Below are 20,163 nucleotides of genomic sequence, written 5' to 3' on the forward strand. Positions count from 1 at the left end.
TCTGAATGGAGCATCATAGGTATTTTCTATGATGGTCTCTCTGAACTATCTAAGATGTCCTTGGATAGCTCTGCTGGAGGATCTCTTCATCTGAAGAAGACACCTGCAGAAGCTCAAGAATTGATTGAAATGGTTGCAAATAACCAATTCATGTACACTTTTGAAAGGAATCCTGTGAACAATGGGACTAGTCAGAAGAAAGGAGTTCTTGAGATTGACACTCTGAATGCCATATTGGCTCAGAACAAGATATTGACTCAACAAGTCAATTTGATTTCTCAAAGTCTGTCTGGAATGCAGAATGCACCAAACAGTACTAAGGATGCTTCATCTGAGGAAGAAGCTTATGATCCTGAGAACCCTTCCATGGAAGAGGTGAATTACCTAGGAGAACCCTATGGAAACACCTATAATTCTTCATGGAGAAATCACCCAAATCTCTCATGGAAGAATCAAGAGAGACCTCAACAAGGTTTCAATAACAATAATGGTGGAAGAAACAGGTTTAGCAATAGCAAGCCTTTTCCATCATCTTCTCAGCAACAGACAGAGAGTTCTAAGCAGAATACTTCTGACTTAGCAACAATGGTCTCTGATCTAATAAAGACCACTCAAAGTTTCATGAATGAAACAAGGTCCTCCATCAGAAATTTGGAGGGACAAGTGGGACAGCTGAGCAAGAAAATTACTGAACTCCCTCCTAGTACTCTCCCAAGTAATACAGAAGAAAATTCAAAAGGAGAGTGCAAAGCCATAACCATGGCCGAATATGGAGAGGAAAGAGAGGAGGTGGATGCCACTGAGGAAGACTCCAATGGGCGTGCACCAATCTCCTCTGAGTTCCTCAATGAGGAACAATGGGAATCTGAGGCTCAAAATGAGACCATAGAGATTCCATTGGACTTACTTCTGCCATTCATGAGCTCTGATGAGTATTCTTCCTCTGAAGAGGATGAGTATGTCACTGAAGAGCAAGTTGCTAAATACCTTGGAGCAATCATGAAGCTAAATGACAAGTTATTTGGAAATGAGACTTGGGAGGATGAACCACCTTTGCTCACCAAAGAACTGGATGACTTGTCTAGGCAGAAACTGCCTCAAAAGAGGCAAGATCCTGGGAAGTTTTCTATACCTTGCACCATAGGCACCATGACCTTCAAGAAGGCCTTGTGTGACTTAGGGTCAAGTGTAAACCTCATGCCCCTCTCTGTAATGGAGAAATTAGGGATCTTTGAGGTGCAAGCTGCAAGAATCTCATTAGAGATGGCAGACAATTCAAGAAAACAAGCTCATGGACTTGTAGAGAATGTTTTGGTGAAGATTGAAGACCATTACATCCCTACTGATTTCATAGTCCTAGAGACTGGGAAGTGCATGGATGAATCCATCATCCTTGGCAGACCCTTCCTAGCCACAACAAAGGCTGTGATTGATGTTGATAGAGGAGAGTTGATCATCCTTGGTGTTTAAGGCCCAAGGACATCCCTCTATCATCATGGAGAGGAAGCATGAAGAGCTTCTCTCAAAACAGAGCCAAGCAGAGCCCCCACAGTCAAACTCTAAGTTTGGTGTTGGGAGGCCACAACCAAACTCTAAGTTTGGTGTTGAACCCCCACATTCAAACTCTAAGTTTGGTGTTGGGAGGTTCCAACACGGTTCTGAGTATCTCTGAGGCTCCATGAGAGTCCTCTGTCAAGCTAATGACATTAAAGAATCGCTTGTTGGGAGGCAACCCAATGTTTTATAGTTAACTATTTTCTTTTGTTATTTTATCTTTTTTGTAGGTTGATGATCATAAGAAGTCACAAAAACAATGAAAAAAGCAAAAACAGAATGAAAAACAGGAAGAAAAACAGCACACCCTGGAGGAGAAGAAACTGGTGTTCAAACGCCAGTAATGCAAGCTGTTGGGCGTTTAACGCCCAGTCTGGCACCATTCTGGGCGTTTAACGCCAGAAAGGGGCACCAGACTGGCGTTAAACGCCAGTAAAGGGCAACAACCTGGCGTTAAACGCCAGGAATGGGCACCAGCCCGGCGTTTAACGCCAGAAATAGCTCAAAACGTGATTTTGAGCAACATTTGGTACAGGGATGACTTTTCCTTGACACCACAGGATCTGTGGACCCCACAGGACCCCACCATCAATCTCTCTCTTCTTCCCCCATTCACCAATCACCTCAATACCTCTTCCCCAAAAACCCTTCACCTATCAAATCCCATCTTTCTCTTCACCACTCACATCCATCCTTCATAAAACCCCACCAACCTCACCCTTCAAATTCAAACCACTTTCCCTCCCAAACCCACCCATAATGGCCGAACCATTACCCCCCTCTCTCCTATATATACCCTTCTTCAAACCTTCATTTTCACACAACCTAAACACCCCTTCTTCCCCTTCTTGGCCGAACACACCACCTTCCCCCTCTTCCTCATTTCTTCTTCTTCTACTCTCTTCTTTCTTCTTTTGCTCGAGGACGAGCAAACATTTTAAGTTTGGTGTGGTAAAAGCGTTGCTTTTTCGTTTTTCCATAACCATTTATGGCATCTAAGGCCGGAGAAACCTCTAAAAAGAGGAAAGGGAAGGCAAAAGCTTCCACCTCCGAGTCATGGGAGATGGATAGATTCCTCTCAAGGGTGCATCAAGACCACTTCTATGAAGTTGTGGCCTTGAAGAAGGTGATCCCCGAGGTCCCCTTTTCACTCAAAAAGGGTGAATACCCGGAGATCCGACATGAGATCCGAAGAAGAGGTTGGGAAGTACTTACCAACCCCATTCAACAAGTCGGAATCTTGATGGTTCAAGAGTTCTATGCCAATGCATGGATCACCAAGAACCATGACCAAAGTGTGAACCCGAATCCAAAGAATTATCTCACTATGGTTCGGGGGAAATACTTGGATTTCAGTCCGGAGAGTGTGAGGGTGGCGTTCAACTTGCCTATGATGCAAGGAGATGAACACCCTTATACAAGAAGGGTCAACTTTGATCAAAGGTTGGACCAAGTCCTCACAACCATATGTGAAGAGGGCGCACAATGGAAGCAAGATTCAAGAGGAAAGCCGGTTCAATTGAGAAGGCATGACCTCAAGCCCGTGGCTAGAGGATGGTTAGAGTTCATACAACGCTCAATCATTCCCACTAGCAACCGGTCCGAAGTTACCATAGACCGGGCTATCATGATCCATAGCATCATGATTGGAGAAGAAATAGAAGTTCATGAGGTCATAGCCCAAGAACTCTACAAGGTGGCGGACAAGACCTCCACTTTGGCAAGGTTAGCCTTTCCTCATCTCATCTGTCACCTCTGTTATTCAGTTGGAGTTGACATAGAGGGAGATACCCCCATTGATGAGGACAAGCCCATCACCAAGAAAAGGATGGAGTACACAAGAGACCCCTCTCACCATGAGATCCCTGAGATTCCTCAAGGGATGCACTTTCCTCCACAAAATTATTGGGAGCAATTAAACACCTCCCTAGGAGAATTGAGTTCCAACATGGGACAACTAAGGGTGGAGCATCAAGAACACTCCATTCTCCTCCATGAAATTAGAGAAGACCAAAAAATCATGAGGGAGGAGCAACAAAGACAAGGAAGAGACATTGAGGAGCTCAAGCACTCCATAGGATCTTCAAGAGCAAGAAAGAGCCGCCATCACTAAGGTGGACCCGTTCCTTGATTTCCTTGTTCTTTATTCTTCTGTTTTTCGATTTTTATGCTTTATGTTTGTCCATGTTTGTGTCTTGTGATCATTAGTGTCTTAGTGTCTATGCCTTAAAGTTATGAATGTCCTATGAATCCATCACCTTTCTTGAATAAAAACGTGCTTAATTGAAAAGGAAAGAATTGCATGAATTCTGAATTTTATAATAGTTTAATTATTTTGATGTGGTGGCAACACTTTTGTTCTCTGAATGTATGCTTGAACAGTGCATATGTCTTTTGAACTTGTGGTTCATGAATGTTGGCTCTTGAAAGAATGATGAAAAAGGAGACATGTTACTGAGGATCTGAAAAATCATTAAAAATGATTCTTGAAGCAAGAAAAAGCAGAAAAAAAAAGAGAAAAAGCAAACGAAAAAAAAAAACTGAAAAAAAAAGAAAGAAAAAGAAAGAAATAAAGTTGTGATCCAAGGCAAATAAGAGTGTGCTTAAGAACCCTGGACACCTCTAATTGGGGACTTTAGCAAAGCTGAGTCACAATCTGAAAAGGTTCACCCAATTATGTGTCTGTGGCATGTATGTATCCGGTGGTAATACTGGAAGACAGAGTGCTTTGGGTCACGGCCAAGACTCAAGAAATAGCTATGTTCAAGAATCATCATACTTTACTAGGAGAATCATTAACACTATCTGGATTCTGAGTTCCTAAAGAAGCCAATCATTCTGAATTACAAGGGATAGAGTGAGATGCCAAAACTATTCAGAGGCAAAAAGATAAAAGCCCCGCTCATCTAATTAATACTGATCTTCATAGATGTTTTTGGAGTTCATTGCATATTCTCTTCTTTTTATCTTATTTGATCTTCAGTTGCTTGGGGACAAGCAACAATTTAAGTTTGGTGTTGTGATGAGCGGATAATTTGTATGCTTTTTGGCATTGTTTTTAGTATATTTTTAGTATGATCTAGTTAGTTTTTAGTATATTTTTATTAGTTTTTAGTTAAAATTCACTTTTCTGGACTTTACTATGAGTTTGTGTATTTTTCTGTGATTTCAGGTATTTTCTGGCTGAAATTGAGGGACCTGAGCAAAAATCTGATCCAGAGACTCAAAAGGACTGCAGATGCTGTTGGATTCTGACCTCCCTGCACTCGAAGTGGATTTTCTGGAGCTACAGAAGCCCAATTGGCGCGCTCTCAACGGCGTTGGAAAGTAGACATCCTGGGCTTTCCAGCAATATAATACTCCATACTTTGCCCAAGATTTGATGGCCCAAACCGGCGTTCAAAGTCACCTCAAGAAATTCCAGCGTTAAACGCCGGAACTGGCACCTAATTGGGAGTTAAACGCCCAAACTGGCACTAAAGCTGGCGTTTAACTCCAAGGAGAGTCTCTACACGAAAAAGCTTCATTGCTCAGCCCAAGCACACACCAAGTGGGCCCGGAAGTGGATTTTTATGTCATTTACTCATCTATGTACTAGTTTTCTATAAGTAGGACCTTTTACTATTGTATTGAGAGAGACTTTTGGGTAGCTATCTTCGTTTTATGCTATCTTAGACCTTTGGGAGGCTGGCCATTCGGCCATGCCTAGACCTTGTTCTTATGTATTTTCAACGGTGGAGTTTCTACACACCATAGATTAAGGTGTGGAGCTCTGCTGTACCTCGAGTATTAATGCAATTACTATTGTTCTTCCATTCAATTCCACTTGTTCTTTGTCCAAGATATCACTTGTTCTTCGACTTGATGAAGGTGATGATTGACGCCCATCACCATTCTCACTCATGAACAAGGTGACTGACAACCATTCTTGTTCTACAAGCATCTGAGGCTTAGTGAATATCTCTTGGATTCCTGATTGCACGATGCATGGTTGATCGCCTGACAACCGAGTGCTCGCCTGACAAACGAGCCAACCATTCCGTGAGATCAGAGTCTTCGTGGTATAGGCAAGAACTGATGGCAGCATTCAAGAGAATCCGGAAGGTCTAACCTTGTCTGTGGTATTCTGAGTAGGATTCAATGACTGAATGACTGTGACGTGCTTCAAACTCCTAGCAGGCTAGGGCGTTAGTGACAGACGCAAAAGTATCAATGGATATTATTCCGGCCTGACCGAGAACTGACAGCTGAATTCCGCTATGCCGTGACAGGACATATGCAATCGCTTTCACTGAGAGGATGGGAGGTAGCCACTGACAATGGTGAAACCCTACACAAGCTTGCCATGGAAAGGAGTAAGAAGGATTGGATGAAGGCAGTAGGAAAGCAGAGAGACGGAAGGGAAGGCATCTTCATACGCTTGTCTGAAGCTCTTACACCAATGATATACATAAGTATCACTATCTTTATCTTTTATATTATTTTCGTTCATCATCATATACATTTGAGTTTGCCTGACTAAGATTTACAAGATGACCATAGCTTGCTTCAATGCTAACAATCTCCGTGGGATCGACCCTTACTCACGTAAGGTATTACTTGGACGACCCAGTGCACTTGCTGGTTAGTTGTGCGAAGTTGTGTAATGCCATGGAATTGAACCACCAAGTTTTTGGAGTTCATGACCAGGGATTATGAGAGTTGTGAAAAGTATTGTTCACAATTTCGCGCACCATGTGGTCAAATCACAAATCAATGGGTACCCTCGCAAAAGCCTGGCCATTGACCACTGACACAAAAATTGTTGTCGGTCTAGATTTTTCTTCTTATAGAAAAGAATTACTTCGTTGTAAGTATAGCTCCAAACCAACAAACAACTCTCACATCAAACTAAAATATGGTTTTGTCACATGTACAAACCCCAAATAAGAAAACCAAAATATTTGGACTCCGGGTCGTCTCACGAGGATTGCAATGAAGTGAATGATTATTGGCTATGAAGGAACAAAGGGGGTTTGATTGATAAAGGGGCAAGAAAGTAAAAGGAGCAAGAATTTAAATGACAAGAAGAGTAAATCAAGCAAGCAATTAAAGAAAGCAAGTAATAAAGAGAGACATTCATGGCAAAGATTGAGCATATAGGCTTTCTATCATAGTCATACAATGATTATTTCATCTTATTTAGTCAACTCCAACATATAGGGAGAAATTCAAACGAGATTAATCAATCATATCACAATAATAAACAAGAATTTATCTTATTACGTCATCCCCGAAGATGGAAGAAGGTATCATGTTATCCTCATACTCGGAGAAAGTCTAATAAGACTAGTTAACCTCAATCCAAATGTACTAATCAACTCACTAATGGAATTAGCAAAAGATTAGAGTCAATGGAAATCATATTAACTAACAATTCTAGATCACCAACATTAATTGGGTTTTCATGACTCAAGATTGCCTAATTACTCTTTCCAAGCCAAGAATGCTCAAAATCTACTCTAACATCCTTCCAAGCATTTTGTCAAACACTTGGAAGGCATACAAAGAAAGCATGGTAAATTGCAAGGAAAGATAAAATCTACCAACTACCAATTGCAAGGAAAATGAGATCACAACTCAAATCAACAATAAAAGAACATCAAACATTAAATTGTACTGAAAGTAAATCAAATCCAACAAGAGCATCCATGAACATAGAAGAGAAATTAACATGAAAACTAAGAGAATCAAGTAGTAGGAACAAGAAATCATAAAAGAAACAAGATGAAAACATGTAATTGAACCTAGATCTAAGATCGAAATGTCTTAAACCTAACCTAATTCTAGAGAGAAGAGGGGGCTTCTCTCTCTAGAAACTAACCTACATGATGCCAAAACTACAAACAATTGCTCCCCCTTTTTGCTTGGGCTTCAATTCTGCATGAAATACACTCAGAAATAGGTTGGAATTGGGCCTAGGCTACTCAGAAATCGCCCCCATCATTTTGCCTTTAAGTGAGTCACGTGCGAGTATCCACGCATACGCGCCATATGCGCGTGCGCGTCGATTGGCTATTTCTTCATCTGCGTGGATGCATCATGTACACGTGCGTGTCTCTATGCGAAATCACTTTTGCGTATGCGCGCCTTGTACGCGTGCGCGCCCATCGATGCATTCCCAATTCTTGTTTCCTCATGCATTCTCCACTTTGCATGCTTTTCTCCTCATTTCTTCCATCCGATACTTGCCTTATGAACCTGAAATCACTCAACAAACACATCAAGGCATCGAATGGAATTAAAGTGAGTTAAAATTACCAATTTAAGGGCCTAAAAAGCATGTTTTTACACTTAAGCACAATTCAAAGGAGAATTACAAAACCATGCTATTTTATTGAATAAATGTGGGAAAAGGTGAATAAATCCCCTAAAATAAGCATAAGATAAACCACGAAATCGGGGTTTATCAACCACTTTTAGGCACGCTTTAAAAGCGTGGCAAGAAAAAAGTGTGCCGACTGGCCTTTTTTCTTATAGTGTATCAACCATTCCATGAAGATATCGAAAGATTTGTTTGATTCCATTCCAATGTCTTCTGGTTGAGGAACTATATCTTGCTAGTAAATTCATAGCAAATGATATATCGGGTCTTGTATTATTAGCAAGATACATTAGCGCTCTAATGGCACTAAGATATTGTACTTCAAGACCAAAGATATCTTCATTTTCTTCCTTAGGACAGAATTGATCATTTAACACATCCAAAGATCTTACGATCATTAAGGTACTTAATGGATGTGACTTATCCATATAAAATCTCTTCAAGATTTTTTCTGTGTATGTTGTTTGATGAATAAAGATCCCATTTTTTATATGATCGATCTGCAGGCCGAGACAAAATTTAGTCTTTCTAAGATCTTTCATCTCAAACTCTTCTTTTAGATTTTTTATAAATGTTTGAATCTCTTTAGAAGTTCCAATTATATTTAAATTATCAACGTACACAGCAATTATAATGAATCCAGATAGAGATTTCATTATGAAAACACATGGGTAGATATCATTATTCTTAAATCCATTTTTGGTCTAATACTCAGTAAGACAATTATACCACATTCGTCCAGATTGTTTTTGACCATATAAAGATCTTTGCAATTTGACTGAATATAACCCATGTGAATATTCATTGGATGTTTTAGATATCTATAGTCCTTCAAGGATTTTTATATAGACATCATGATCTAATGATCCGTATATATAGGTTGTTACCACATCCATTAAATGCATATATTGTTTATGGTATGTGGGCAAACTGACCAAATAATGCAATGTTATTGCATCCACTACAGGGAAATACGTTTCTTCATAATCTATACTGGGCTTTTGTGAAAAACCTTGTGCCACAAGTCGAGCTTTGTAGCATACAATTTCATTTTTCTCATTTCTTTTTCTCACAAATACCCATCTGTATCCAACAGGTTTTACATCTCCTGGTGTACAGACTTCAAGTCCAAAGACTTCACGTTTTGCAAGTGAGTTTAACTCAGCCTTCATGACTTCTTCCAATTTTGGCCAATCATTCCTTTGTCGACATTCTTCGACTATTCTTGGCTTAAGATCCTTACTTTCATGCATGATATTTAATGCCACATTATATGCAAATATTTCATTGACAATTGTCTTATTTCGGTCCCATTTTTCTCCTGAAAAGACATAATTCATCGAGATCTCGTCATTTTCACAATTTTTAGTTAGATGGTCTTAGACAACAGTTTTTATAGTATTGCTGTTGAAGTTCAAATTTTCATTACGTTATAGCAACAAAATAAAACCGTTCTCTTTGACTATTTTAAAGAATAGTTTTATAACCATTACAACAACGGTTTATCAAACAACAATTTTCTAATATTATTTAAATAATTATACAAATTAAAAGACACATATAAAAATAATTATAAATAATCATACAAATTTAAATAATTTTTTCTAAAAATACTAAATTTATTAAATACTCAAAAACTATTGTTATAAATATATAACAAATATTATTTTTAGAAAAAATAAAATAAAATTAAATTTATAATAAATATTATATATTTTTAAAAATATAAATATGAATAAATTGTGATTTTATCTTATTAAGTTTAAACTTTATAATTTAAAAAATTTTTCTATTAGAAAATAATTAAAGAGATTCGGAGATAAATTCATTTTGAATAAATTAATATTCTTAAATAATTTTATTATAATAGAATATTTTGTATAATTTTAGTAATTAAAAAATAAGAAAGAATTGTACAATTTAATTTAAGTGACTTTTATTATGAAAAAGTGATGACTTATTATTAATTTGAACTCCTTATTTATAAACTAATCTATTAAGAGTAATTAAATTAGTTTTATTAATATTTTGAGTTAATTTAATTAATATTCTTGTGTAATTTTTATAATTGGTTATTTCATATAATTTGAAATTAAAGTTTTGATGATGGAAACTAATAAAAAGTTATATCATTTAATTTGAATAATTAATATTTTTGTGTTAAAAATTGTTTTTTATAAAATATAATTAATACATTTATTTATAATTTAAATTATAAATAATTATTTTAGCTCATTGATAAATAAATGAATAAAATTTTATGCATTTTAAAAATAATATTTACAGTATTAAATTTAAATTCTATATTATTATTATATCTCAAATATTTTCTAAAATTATTATATTACTAATATATATTTTACCCTAATTCTAGAATTATCAAATAAAACTCCAATTTCACAAAAATTTTAACTTTGTTATCTTAAATCCCTAGACACAAATACAGAAAAGGAAACAGAAGGAAAAGGGGAAAAGAAAAAAGGGAAAAGAGAGAAGAAGGGGAATCAGGGAAGAAGAAGGGAAGGAAAGGGAGAAGAGTGCGCCGTCACTGTACCTTGCCCGCCTGCCGCCGCCGTTCCGTGGAGCCGCCACCATTGTCGCATGAACCGGAGGGTGTGGAGATGGAAAAGAGTACACGCAAGAGAGGAAAAGTAGCCACTATCGTGGAGGACTCCATCATCACCGCTGAAGGTCCTGACTGTCGAGCTCGTCGTCGCCGTCACACCTCCCATCACTGCCGCCACTGAAGAGCTCGAAGAGAGAGAAAATGTTCGTGCAGAGAGAGAAACACGATGAGGGAGGAGGAGGTTGCCTCTGTTGTTGCCAAGCCGTCGCTGGCGGGGTTGGGTTTGCCGTCGCTGTTGAGCTGTGTGCCGCCGTTGGTGTCTGGATCACCATTCTATTTCTGCTGCAACTCGCCACTGTCTTGGTGAGCTTTACCCTGTTTCTGATTTCCCTTTGCTCGCCTAAGTTATCCCGTTGTTGCTGTGAGGGTTATTGTTAAGGTGTTTTTGTTAACTGAAGCAGTTGCTATGAGTTACTTTGCTGTCGCCTAATATTGATTTTAATGTTGATTTGGTATAATATTGTTTTGATGTTGATTTGGTAACTGGTAATTTGGAAATACTGTTGTAATTTTATTTTGATTTTAATATTGATTTAGTATGTAACTGGTTCTCTGGCAATGCTGCCTTGATTTTGTTTTGATTTTAATATTAATTTATTATAGTACTGTTATGATTTTGATTTGGTAACTAGATCTCTGAAAGAACTTATAAGTGGTATCGAATTAACCATGAAAACTTTGTAGCCATCAGACGTAGATGTATGTATAGATCTCTGAATTAAAGCTTACTTGTGTATATAAGGTAAGATTGGGCTTTCTCAACCCAAGTGCTGCATATAGGATTGCCCTAACTTTAATACTTTTTAGCATTTGTGTAGTTTTGATTAACTTATCAAAGTTTGGTATTTGCTTTACTCTTATTGCTTTCTTGTATTCTTGATTATTTTGTAAAGATTCTTGAAATAGACACCTATAGATACCACAGGCACTCTATGTCTGATCCTGGCAGCACATACCGTACATGTGACGAGATTTCCAATGTAAGACAGGTTTGTCACACTACTGAGTAAAGCATATAATGTGCTGTTATTTTAATATCATGGAGTTCTTTCTCAATTTTTTCTCTTGGTTAATATGATTATAGGAGCGTGATCCAATTGAGAGAGTGAGGAAGCTATTATTGGCTCATGGCATTGCTTCTGAGAAGGCGCTGAAGGTAATCAAAAGAAACTAGACTTCTTACTTTGTTCTTCTGATGTGAAGTACGATAATTTTAAGGCTTAGTTATGTATAATACTATGACTTCTATATTGATGACACCTTTGCCAAATTTACCATGCCTTTTTTATTTTTTATTTCTTTGAAGATAGTTCAGGGATTAAACTTTTCTTTATTATGATGTAAGGTATCAGACTTGACTTAAGGAATTATGGGCTACGTTATATTTTTTGTGGCTTCCAATTCATGTTTACCATACTTTGGAGTTTGTAAATGGATTCGAGTCCTCTCATAGGGTATAAGATCTTATTATAGTAAGTACTGTTAAATTGAGTTATATTCTGCCTATAACTATTTCTGCTATGTGTAAAAGGTGCCTATTTTGTGAACTACTAGTAGTACTCATTGTTTTCTTTCAAGTTTCCAATTCAATTGGAGTTTAAGAAGATTTGTAGTTGGAACATGCAAGTATATATTTTTATGTTTTAGGGGTCAGATAAAACATTTTATTTTAAGTACTATGCTGAACATATTCAATTGATCTTCTTCTTTTAGGACATTGAGAAACAAGTCAGAAAAGATGTCGATGATGACATCGCTAAAGCAAAGGTAAAGAACAAAAAATATATATTTCAATCATCCATACCTTGTGATCGCCGTACATGATTAACAATCTTACGTTTCATGTTGATTTTCTGTAATCTGTAATGCCCAATGCCAGACCCATCTGAACTATTTACCAGGGTATATGTTAAGGGTTTAGGAGTTGAGGTATTAATTTATTCCAAATTCATTACTAGTTTCATCGAGTATAAGAAAATGACAAATTGAGATTTCACCTTTTACTTTTAAAATTGTTAGATACAAATTGTTAGTTTCATGATTGGTTGAGATGTCATCTTTTGAACATTAGCAGTTGACTTCTAGAAATCCTTTAGAAGTAATAAGCTATTGATTGGAAAAATCACTTATCGTTAGTCTAAAGCATATGTCCGTGTCTTTAAAAGAATGTTATTATATATATGTTTGTCCTCTCTCTCTCAAACAATTTTAGTAAACATTATTAGTATTAAAGATGTGTAGTTTTATATTTGATTTATTATTTTTTGTTTTGTTTACAGAAAAACCATGTTGGAAGGGAAATCAAACTTGGGTCAAATTTTTAAGAGCAAATTTTAGAGAGGATGAACTTGTGGACAGGAAGATAAACTTATTTTCTACTTAGCTATTTCAACTCTTTTTTGTTATTGTATTTTTTGTAAAATTAGATGATATAGTTCGAGGTTGTCATGACTTAGGCTATAGTATTATGGTACTTTGAAAAATGATGATGATATAAGTACAAATAGTTATGACCTAGATTAGTATTATGTTATTTTACAATTATGATCTAATGTGATTGTAGAATTTACAACAATTTTTATAAATCAAATTTAATGGGAAATGTTCAATTAGTTTTTTTTGTAATTTGATTCAAATAGTTTAGGTTATTTATTGATAATGAATTAAAAAAAGTTAGAACTAATTTCATTCATGAGAAAATAATTGTAAATAAAGAATTATATGTTATAAAAACTGTTGTCAAAAATCACAAAAGAAAATGGTGTTAAAATTGTTGTCTTAGACGACTATAAAATGGCAACGGTATTAAAACCATTGCCAAAAAATGACACCAATGTTAACGCTTCAAAACCGTTGGCTTTGTGAATAATAAAACTAAAATAGTTTAAAACCGTTGCCTATCCAGTTACGCTATTAAACCGTTGAATCATTAATAAGAACGGTTCTAAAACCGTTGCTTATCGAGTAACGGTTCAAAACCGTTGGTTAAAATTTCCGGTCAAAATCGTTGTCTATACTAGTAACTGTGGCAACGGTTTTTTTGTTACCGTTACCTTAGGTAAAAAAACTATTGCCTATGAGCATTGGTAACGGCCGCATATAACACAAGTTAAAAACTGTTGCCAAAGCGTTGCCTAAAGTTTTAAGAACGGTTTTTTGATCTACAGCAACGGTTTTTGACCGTTGCGAAAACCCTTTTTTGTTGCAGTGTATATGTTTTATTCTCTTATACCTATACCTTGTATCTTATGCGTTAGAACGTTTCATGCTTTTGTAATTCTGTCTTTGAGCTTAATCCTTCATCAGGCTTCTACAATATATTATTCCCTTCCATATATAAACATGTATAAGCTTTAGGACTATCGTAACCTCTGATTAACCTTTGCTTTATGGCTAGAGGTAAGGCTTAGGGTAATTAGGGTGTTACATTTAGTGGTATCAGAGCGATTCATCCTCGTGAGCCTGAGGGATGGACCGATTGTGCTTCATTGCACACTCTGTGTCATTTTTCTTTTGTGCTATTTAGGATACCTGCTTGATATGCATAGCATGCTTGTTTGTGAGTTCCTGTGGGGATAATTAAAGCACTGAGCTTGAGATATTGAGACTGATCACCTTGATATCGATTATTTGGTGTGGAAAGGAAACCCGAATGGCAACTCACGGATGAGGTCGATCACGTTAATAGAGAGGTAGTAAGGGTGACTAGCTTAGCCTATGCGTTACGAGCTCAGCATGTTCCAGAAAATTCTGTTCGTGGAGTTTGCGGCATATCAGGTGATGGTTGCAGCTTAACACTTGTGGCAATAGAAGTAACGATTGATGCTTTTGCGGTTTTTACTTATGATTTTCGATTTCTAACTGTTATGCTGTGAACCATGTTGAAAAGGTTTTAAGGTTTATAATGATTTTTCGATTTGGTTTGAAACTTTTGGTTTAAACGATTTGGTTCTGAAACTACGTCGAAAATTCTTGGTTTGAAAGATATTGTTTATAAAGAAAAAGTGAGTTCTATGATTTTATCAATTTTTGAATGTGGTTTCTAAATTATCTTGTAGAATGCGGATTTAAATTGAAAAGTTTTATTCGAGGAAACTGTGATTTCAAGTATTTGACTTACGAAGAAATGATTTTGACTCCTTTGAAAAAGTGTTAACAAGGAATATGTTTAGATTGAATTTGTTTTGAAGGTTTTGAAAAGTATTACAAAATCGGTATTTGTTTTATGAAAAACTTTGGGTGCGTAATGATGATAATAAGAGTGACACAGTGGAAGGGGAGAGGGGACGTTTGCACGGTAGAACGCTTTGAGGAGGATATATCGCGTGATTCGAATTTTTCAGGGCGAAAATTTTATTAAGAGGGGAGAATGTAATAAACCGAGTTTTTCACGCAAAACCATCTTTATAAAAATAATAATTTTAGTTCCCGGAAGAGGTTCAAAATTTAGAAGTTTTAATTTGAAAATATAAATGAAATTTGATTTCAGTGAATTTTTCTGAGTTGGAAAATATATCTGTTTCGAAAAGTTTTGCAAAAATGCGTACTGACGCCTAAGCTGGTAGTACCGGCTCTAGTCTATCCAGTATCGCGTATTTTGGAAAATAATATTTTAAAGATTGATTTATTGTTTTGAAAGGGGTAAGAAATAATTTAGAATTGAAAACCAGTACTAATCTTAAAGGTTTTGGCCCACTTACGAACCAAAAACACTAACGGATTGCACCAAGCCCAAACCGAGCCCAAGGCCCAACATATATATGCCCATTTAATGAACATTTCAGCTCATTTCTCTTCAAATTGAAGAGAGGGGCGCTGATGAGAAGAGAGAAGTGAGGAGTGGGGGTTTCACTATTCACCTCCACCTTCAGGGAGCCATATCTTGAGCTACGAAGCTCCGATTGACGAGCCGTTTGGGGCCACGCGAAGCTCTTGATGAGCTCTTCATTTCTATATAAGCAAAGCTGGTAAGAAATTGCGTTTCACTCTCCAATTTTGTGCCCTAGATTTCTGCACGTTTTGGGTTTGGTTTTTGAGCAAGTTTTGTGATTTTGGTTGTTTAGGTGATCTCTAGTAGCGGGTAATTATTGGAAATTGCTCCAATCATCTTTAGATAAGGTGAGTTGCTCATAAACCTTTGTAATGTTGTATGTTGTGGTTTCTAGGTTTTGATTTTAGTGATATATGTGTTGTTAGTTTGAGCCTTGGTGTATGTTGGTGTGGGTTAAGGCTTTGGATCAAGCTTGGTGGCTTTGTTTTGGTGTTTGGTGCGTTTGAGAATCGGCCAAGGTATGGTTTCGGTTTCCTTTATGTAATATGTATTGTTTCTGGACACTTAGGCTAGTTGACTGGTGCACGAAATTGTGATCTCCATGGCGCCAACAACTTGGTACGCACAATTGTAATCTCAACTCTTTTACACAATTTCGCACAACTAACCAGCAAGTGCACTGGGTCGTCCAAGTAATAAACCTTACGTGAGTAAGGGTCGATCCCACGGTGTTTGTCAGCTTGAAGCAAGCTATGGTCATCTTGTAAATCTCAGTCAGGCGGATTCAAATGGTTATAGAGTTTTGATAATTAAAAGATAAATAAAACATAAAATAAAGATAGAGATACTTATGCAATTCATTGGTGGGAATTTCAGATAAGCGTATAAAGATGCGTTATTCCTTTTGAATCTCTGCTTTCCTACTGCCTTCATCCAATCCTTCATACTCCTTTCTATGGCAAGTTGTATATTGGGGGATCACCGTTGTCAATGGCTACCGTTCGTCCTCTCAGTGAAAATGGCCAAATGCGCTGTCACCGTACGGCTAATCATCTGTCGGTTCTCACTCATGTTGGAATAGGATCCATTGATTCTTTTGCGTCTGTCACCACGCCCAACACTTGCGTGTTTGAAGCTCATCACAGTCATCCCATCCCAGATCCTACTCGGAATACCACAGACAAGGTTTAGACTTTCCAGATCTCAAGAATGCTGCCAATTGATTCTACCTTATACCACGAAGACTCTAATCGTGAACCAGAAGGCTAAGTGATATGCATTCAAGCTCGTTTGTATGTAGAACAGAAGTGTTTGTTAGACACACGTTCATAGGTTGAGAATGATGATGAGCGTCACATAATCATCACATTCATCATGTTCTTGTGTGCGAATGGATATCTTAGAACAAGAATAAGCATGAATTGAATAGAAAACAGTAGTAATTGCATTAATACTCAAGGAACAGTAGAGCTCCACACCTTAATCTATGGTGTGTAAAAACTCCACCGTTGAAAATACATAAGTGATGATGGTCCAGGCATGGCCGTGAGGCCAGCCCCCATAAAAGTCTAAGATAGCATAAAACTGATCAAAGATCCCAGCATAACCCAGACGTCTAATATAATGAGAAAAAGTCCTATTTATACTAAATTAGTTACTAGGGTTTACAGAGATAAGTAAATGATGCAGAAATCCACTTTCGGGCCCACTTGGTGTGTGCTTGGGCTGAGTATTGAAGCTTTCATGTGTAGAGACTTCTCTTGGAGTTAAACGCCAGTTTGCAGCCTGTTTTGGGCGTTTAACTCTAGCTTGTAACCTGTTTCTGGCGTTTAACGCCAGAATAGGGCAGGAAATTGGAGTTTGAACACCAGTTTACGTCATCAAAACTCGGGCAAAGTATGGACAATTAAATATTGCCGGAAATCCCTGGATGTCTACTTTCCAACGCAATTGAGAGCGTACCGTTTGGGTTTCTATAGCTCCAAAAAATCAATTTCGAGTGCAGGGAAGTCAAAATCCAACAGCATCAGCAATCCTTTTTCAGCCTCTAAATCAGATTTTTGCTCAGGTCCCTCAATTTCAGCCAGAAAATACCTGAAATCATAGAAAAACACACAAACTCATAGTAAAGTCCAGAAATGTGAATTTTGCTCAAAAACTAATAAAAATATACTAAAAAGTAGCTAGATCTTAGTAAAAACTATCTAAAAACAATGCCAAAAAGCGTATAAATTATCCGCTCATCACAACACCAAACTTAAATTGCTGCTTGTCCCCAAGCAACTGAAAATCAAATAGGATAAAAAGAAGAGAACATACAATGAATATCACAATATCAATGAAACTTAGTCCCAATTAGATGAGCGGGGCTAGTAGCTTTTTGCTTCTGAACAATTTTGGCATCTTACTTTATCCTTTAAAATTCAGAATGATTGGCATCTATAGGAACTCAGAATTTTAGATAGTGTTATTGATTCTCCTAGTTCAGTACGTTGATTCTTGAACACAACTACTTTATGAGTCTTGGCCGTGACCCTAAGCACTTTGTTTTCCAGTATTACCACCGGATACATAAATGCCACAGACACATAACTGGGTGAACCTTTTCAGATTGTGACTTAGCTTTGCTAAAGTCCCCAATTAGAGGTGTCCAGAGTTCTTAAGCACACTCTTTTTGCTTTGGATCACGACTTTAACCACTCAGTCTCAAGCTTTTCACTTGGACCTTCATGATTGACGTTAGGATTTTTTGCTAGTAAAGAATTTATAAAAATAGTCGCGTTGTAGATATAGTTTCTAAACTAACAGAAATCCCTTCGTACAAATGTTTTGGTTGTCACAAGTAACAAACTGCTAAATAAATTGATAACCGAAGTATTTAAACCTCGGGTCATCTTCTCAAGAAATTGCAAGGAGGTATGTTCTTATTATTGGCTATGAAAAAGGAAAATTGGGGTTTTGAAAGTAAGGGGGCAGTATGTTGCACAAAAAATAAATAAATAACTATAAAATAAACTCTTGGCAAGGTATGAGAATTGGAAGTCCTATCCTGGTTATCCTTATCAATTGTAATGAGAATTGGATTTTTCTCCCACTTTGTTAACCTCCAACTATGAAGGTAAGTTAAGTGGATGAATTAATTCTGATTCCTCAAGTCCTAGTCCTTCCTTGGGAAAGGCTAGAGTTATTGGAATATGAATTAATGAAATGAAGAAATCCAATTTTCAATCAACAATGAGTTTGATAACTCTAGAGTCACCAATTATTCAACCAAAGCCAAAAGGGAAACAGGAAAATTCAAATTATTTATATAAATAAAAGACAGTAATCATCAATCTGAAATATCTCAAATAACATTAATTAAAGAGATCAATCTAAACGTGGAACATTGAAAAATAAATAAATACAAAGAACCTGGGATTGAGAGTCACTCCTAAAACTAAGAGAAGTCCTAAATCCTAATCCTAATTCTAATCCTAATCCTAAGAGAGAGAGGAGAGAACCTCTCTCACTAAAAACTACATCTAAAAATATGAAAAGTGAATTATGAGAGCATCTGAAGTCTCCCCTCATTTCTCCACTTTGCAGCCTTTAATCTGTGTTTTCTGGGCTTGAAACTGGGCCGGAAATAGCCCAGGATTCGCTGTTTGCGAAATCTGCCACGCTGATTTTCGCAGATGCGACGCGTCCGTGTAGATGACGCGTTCGCGTCACCTATCTGTACGGTCACTATGGTAAATTATATATCAAATTGAAGCCCCGAACATTAGCTTTTCAACGCAAGTGGAACCGCGTCATTTGGACCTCTGTAGCTAAAGTTATAGCCATTTGAGTGCAAAGAGGTCAGGCTAGACAGCTTAGCAGTTTCTCCAACTTCTTGTATTCCTTCCACTTTTGCATGCTTCCTTTCCATCCTCTGAGTCATTCCTGCCTTGTAATCTCTGAAATCACTTAACACACATATCAAGGCATCTAATGGTAATAAGAGAGGATTAAACATAGGAAACTTAAGGCCAAAGAAGCATGTTTTCAATCAAAGCACATAATTAGGAAGGCAAATGTAAAACCATGCAAATAGTATGAATAAGTGGGTAAAGAGTTGATAAAAACCACTCAATTGAGCACAAGATAAACCATGAAATATGGGTTTATCAATGACACAAGCACATGGTTAGGGACAGCTTGATTTAGCCGCTTAGGCCTGGATTTTATTTCCTTGGGCCCTCCTATCCATTAATGCTCAAAGCCTTGGATCCTTTTTACCCCTGCCTTTTGGTTTAAAGGGCTATTGGCTTTTTGTGCTTGCTTTTTCTTTTTCTTTCTTTTTCTCTTTTTTTTCGCCATTTTTTTTCTTTCGCTACTTTTTTTTTCACTGCTTTTTCTTGCTTCAAGAATCAATTTCATGATTTTTCAGATTATCAATAACATTTCTCTTTGTTCATCATTCTTTCAAGAGCCAATAATTTTAACATTCATAAACTTCACTATAAAAAATATGCACTGTTCAAGCATTCATTCAGAAAACAAAAAGTATTGCCACCACATCAAAATAATTAAACTAATTTCAAGATAAAATTTGAAATCCAAGTACTTCTTGTTCTTTTATAATTAGGTACATTTTTCATTTATGAGAGGTGAAGGATTCATGGAATTATTCATAGCTTTAAGACATAGACACTAGACACTGATGATCATGTAATGAAGACACAAACATAGATAACACATAAAGCATCAAATTCAAAAAACAGAAAAATAGGAACAAAGAAATCAAGGAACGGGTCCACCTTAGTGATGGCAGCTAATTCCTCCTCTTGAAGGTCCAATGGAACGCCTGAGCTCCTCTATGTC

The 20,163-nt window shown here is 36.8% G+C and overlaps 1 protein-coding gene across 1 annotated transcript; it reads left to right on the top strand.

Moving 5' to 3' along the window:
• The first annotated feature begins 10,685 nt into the window (after positions 1-10,685).
• On the top strand, positions 10,686-12,868 carry LOC130962804 (pyruvate dehydrogenase E1 component subunit alpha-1, mitochondrial-like). The gene is made up of 6 exons (XM_057888971.1): positions 10,686-10,847; positions 11,438-11,533; positions 11,629-11,700; positions 12,258-12,312; positions 12,409-12,473; positions 12,824-12,868. Exons 1-6 carry the CDS (start codon positions 10,686-10,688, stop codon positions 12,866-12,868), a joined length of 495 nt encoding a protein of 164 aa, XP_057744954.1.
• Positions 12,869-20,163: the final 7,295 nt, after the last annotated feature.

Source organism: Arachis stenosperma, chromosome 2 (genome assembly GCF_014773155.1).
Source record: "Arachis stenosperma cultivar V10309 chromosome 2, arast.V10309.gnm1.PFL2, whole genome shotgun sequence".
Classification (NCBI taxonomy): domain Eukaryota; kingdom Viridiplantae; phylum Streptophyta; class Magnoliopsida; order Fabales; family Fabaceae; genus Arachis; species Arachis stenosperma.

What these genes read in the sequence shown, in the direction of transcription:
- LOC130962804 (XM_057888971.1), top strand. Translation starts at nt 10,686, where the DNA reads ATGTTCGTGCAGAGAGAGAAACACGATGAGGGAGGAGGAGGTTGCCTC. An exon ending in AGATTTCCAATGTAAGACAG is followed by an intron (nt 11,534 to 11,628) that starts GTTTGTCACACT and finishes ATATGATTATAG; the next exon opens with GAGCGTGATCCAATTGAGAG. An exon ending in TTAAGGGTTTAGGAGTTGAG is followed by an intron (nt 12,474 to 12,823) that starts GTATTAATTTAT and finishes TTTTGTTTACAG; the next exon opens with AAAAACCATGTTGGAAGGGA.